Raw genomic sequence first — 3,087 nt, 5'->3', positions numbered from 1 at the left:
ACTAGGCTGTAGAAGCTAGGGACCTAGAAACCCTTAACAAATATTGGCCATTAAGATGTAGTGTGGAAACTATGTCTGATTCATTTTCAGAATAGTTATTACATGAGGCTACGCTCAGATGAGGTTCTCTTGGATTTTGTTCAAATGAGTATGTTGATACAAAGTTTACAATCTCCAAGTTGGGCTGCTAGAGTCTGAGAAACAATAGAACCTCGATCTACAGGTACAAAATAACCATAGTACACACCTTTAGGATGGGTACACCTTTGGCTCTATGCTCGTGACTTTGAACCCTCAAGCCCATGTTTTGGCTATGTTTACATTCATTCATCCATGCATCTAAAAACATAATATCTTTCAAGGAATTAAAAGAAACCTTTTGTTTTGTAGACATTATAGGGATGGAACCTAAAAGAAGAAAAACCAAGAAATATACTTTCAAGAGATTAGAGGTGGAAGAATTAAGAAAGCTAGGATCTTTGATTGTTGATCAAGACAAGTTTTGTATCAAGTATGGAAGATTGTTGTATCTCCTCAGAACCAAGATGAAGAAGGAATCCTCTCCACTTTGATCCATTTCTATGACTCATTGCATCATTGCTTCACTTTCCTTGATTATCAACTTTTACCTACCTTGGAGGAGTATTCAAGCATCATTGGGCTACCTATTATTGGAAGAGTTCCTTTCACCGGTTTAGAACAAGATCCCAAGCCTTGTGAAATTGCAAAGTCTACTCATTTAAGAAAGGGAGAAATTGGAAAGAACATGGTTACTAAAGGAGGATTACCTGGATTACCTGCTGAGTTCTTAATTGAGAAAGCTCTCAGCTTGTCACAAGAAAGAAAGGAAGAAGACTTTGAAGTTGTTTTTGCCTTGTTGGTGAATGGATTGTTCTTGTTCCCTAACATTAAAAACTTTGTTGATATGAATGCCATCAAGATCTTTATGAAGAAGAATCTTGTTCCTACCTTACTTGGGGACACTTATTATTCCATTCATCTCAGAAATTCCTATGGAAAGGGAATGGTTACCTGTTATACTCCTTTTCTATACATGTGGTACATATCTCATCTTCCTGACACCTCTGAATTCTGGAGCCAGAAAGAAGGATTGAAATGGTCGCACAAGATCATGACTCTCACTAACGCTGAGATTGTTTGGACAAACAATCACTTCTGTAGAATGAAGACTTTGGACTGCTGTGGCGATTTCCCTAATGTGCCCCTCATTGGTACAAAAGGAGCAATCAGCTATAGCCCCGTGTTAGTTCGTCGTCAATTTGGGTTTCCTATGAACAAAAGACCAAGGAACGGTTTATTGGATGGGTTCTTTCTGGGAGAAAGAGTTGAGAACAAAGAGTTTAGAGAGAGGGTTGCTAATGCTTGGCATCCAAGCCATAGAAGAGAAATCAAAGATTGGAAGACCAAAGGGGATCTCTCTCCTGAACCCTTTGATAGTTGGGTCACTACCAGAGCTGCTGAAACGAGAATGCATATTCTCCCTTGAACATCTGCTCCCCCAATTGAGGAGTATGTTCCACCCATTGTAGTTCCTTTAACAATTGAAAGCCTCTAAGAAGCTCTAAGAAAAATGAAGAAATCAAGAGACCATTGGAAGAAGAAGTTTAAGTATTCTGATGCTGAATTAGGAATGTTGGAAGAATCCTATGAAGAAGTGTTGAAAGAAAAGAATGATCAACTATTCCTTCAAGACACTTGGCTCATAGCTAAGGATACTACTATTGTCAAATATGAAAGAGAGAAGAAAAGGAAGCAAAAAGAAGAAGATCTCTCTCCAAAAGAAGCTGGATGGAAGAGTATTATTGAGAAGCTAGAGAAGGTCAGGCTAAAGAAGAAGAAGACTCAAGATAATATGGATACTTCTCACTAAGCTTTGGTGATCACTCTTGGATATTTACTAGCTTTCTTTCTTTGTTTCTACCTTGTAACTCTTGAAAGTGTTTATGACTTGGTTATCCCTTGTCCTTTTGTATGCTATCAAAATAAAATGGTACTTCGATGACACTCGATGCCCCTTACATGTACCAAGGATACCTTGTCCCTTTATTATTAATGAATGAAATTTATTTTTCATGTTACTACATAGTGTTTACATTTACAAAACTCTTAAATAAATCCTTGAAAGATATTATGATATATTTTGAAAATTAAATAAAAAAAGATTATTTTGCATTGCATGCATCATACCACATTCTCATTCACATTCACATTCACATATGAGTCAGAGTCTTATTCATTCCTCCCTCTCTCCTTAGAGTCAAGCTGACGCACCGGTTTAATACTCACGCCAATCTTCAAAGAATGGAAGACGGTATTGTTAATGATCAAGAGTGGCAAGAAGAAGTTGTTGTCCTATGCTCCGATATTGAAAGATTAACTTTTATGGTTCAAGACTTGGTAGCTGCTCAGAATCAACCACTAACCCAGGCTCAGACTACAGTGATCTCCGAGATAGAGACTGCTCAGATTCCTGCAATTCCTGTGACGAATCCTATTGCCACTAGACCATATGGGATAAATATGGATTTCCAATTGGCTGGACAACAGATTCCTGTTCCACAGACAACAATTCCTCAAGCTATTATGACTGATACTCCTGCCGTTGTAAACACTATTCCGCTTCACAACGAACAGATATTCCATGGTGCTCCTTCTGAAGGTATGGGAAGATTGGAAGAATTTGAAGACCAATTTATGGAAATGCAAAAAGAGATCAAGGCCCTTAGAGGAAAAGATCTATTTGGAAAAGAAGTAAATGACTTATGCTTGGTTCCGAATGTCAGAGTTCCGACCATGTTTAGAATCCCAGAATTTGAGAAGTACAGAGGGAATTTTGTCCTCATAGTCATCTGATTATGTATGTAAGGAAAATGTCTATGCACACTGAAGATCAACGCTTGTTAATTTGCTACTTTCAAGATATCTTATCTAGAGCTGCTTTGAAATGGTACATGGGTTTGGATAGTACTCACATCCGTACTTTCTATGACCTGGGTGAAGCTTTCATCAGACAGTACAAATACAACATTGATATGGCACCGGACAGAGATCAACTTCGTGCTATGT

General features: G+C 38.0%; 1 protein-coding gene across 1 annotated transcript; it reads left to right on the top strand.

The window, feature by feature from the left end:
- Positions 1-766: 766 nt before the first annotated feature.
- Positions 767-1,507, top strand: LOC131613689 (uncharacterized). The gene has a single exon (XM_058885338.1). The coding sequence runs from the start codon at positions 767-769 to the stop codon at positions 1,505-1,507; it is 741 nt and encodes a 246-aa protein (XP_058741321.1).
- The last annotated feature ends 1,580 nt before the right edge of the window (positions 1,508-3,087 follow it).

Source organism: Vicia villosa, linkage group LG6 (genome assembly GCF_029867415.1).
Source record: "Vicia villosa cultivar HV-30 ecotype Madison, WI linkage group LG6, Vvil1.0, whole genome shotgun sequence".
NCBI classification, from domain to species: Eukaryota; Viridiplantae; Streptophyta; class Magnoliopsida; order Fabales; family Fabaceae; genus Vicia; species Vicia villosa.
Note: the sequence above shows the minus strand (reverse complement) of the source record. Positions and strands in the feature narration are given on the sequence as shown.

What these genes read in the sequence shown, in the direction of transcription:
- LOC131613689 (XM_058885338.1), top strand. Translation starts at nt 767, where the DNA reads ATGGTTACTAAAGGAGGATTACCTGGATTACCTGCTGAGTTCTTAATT.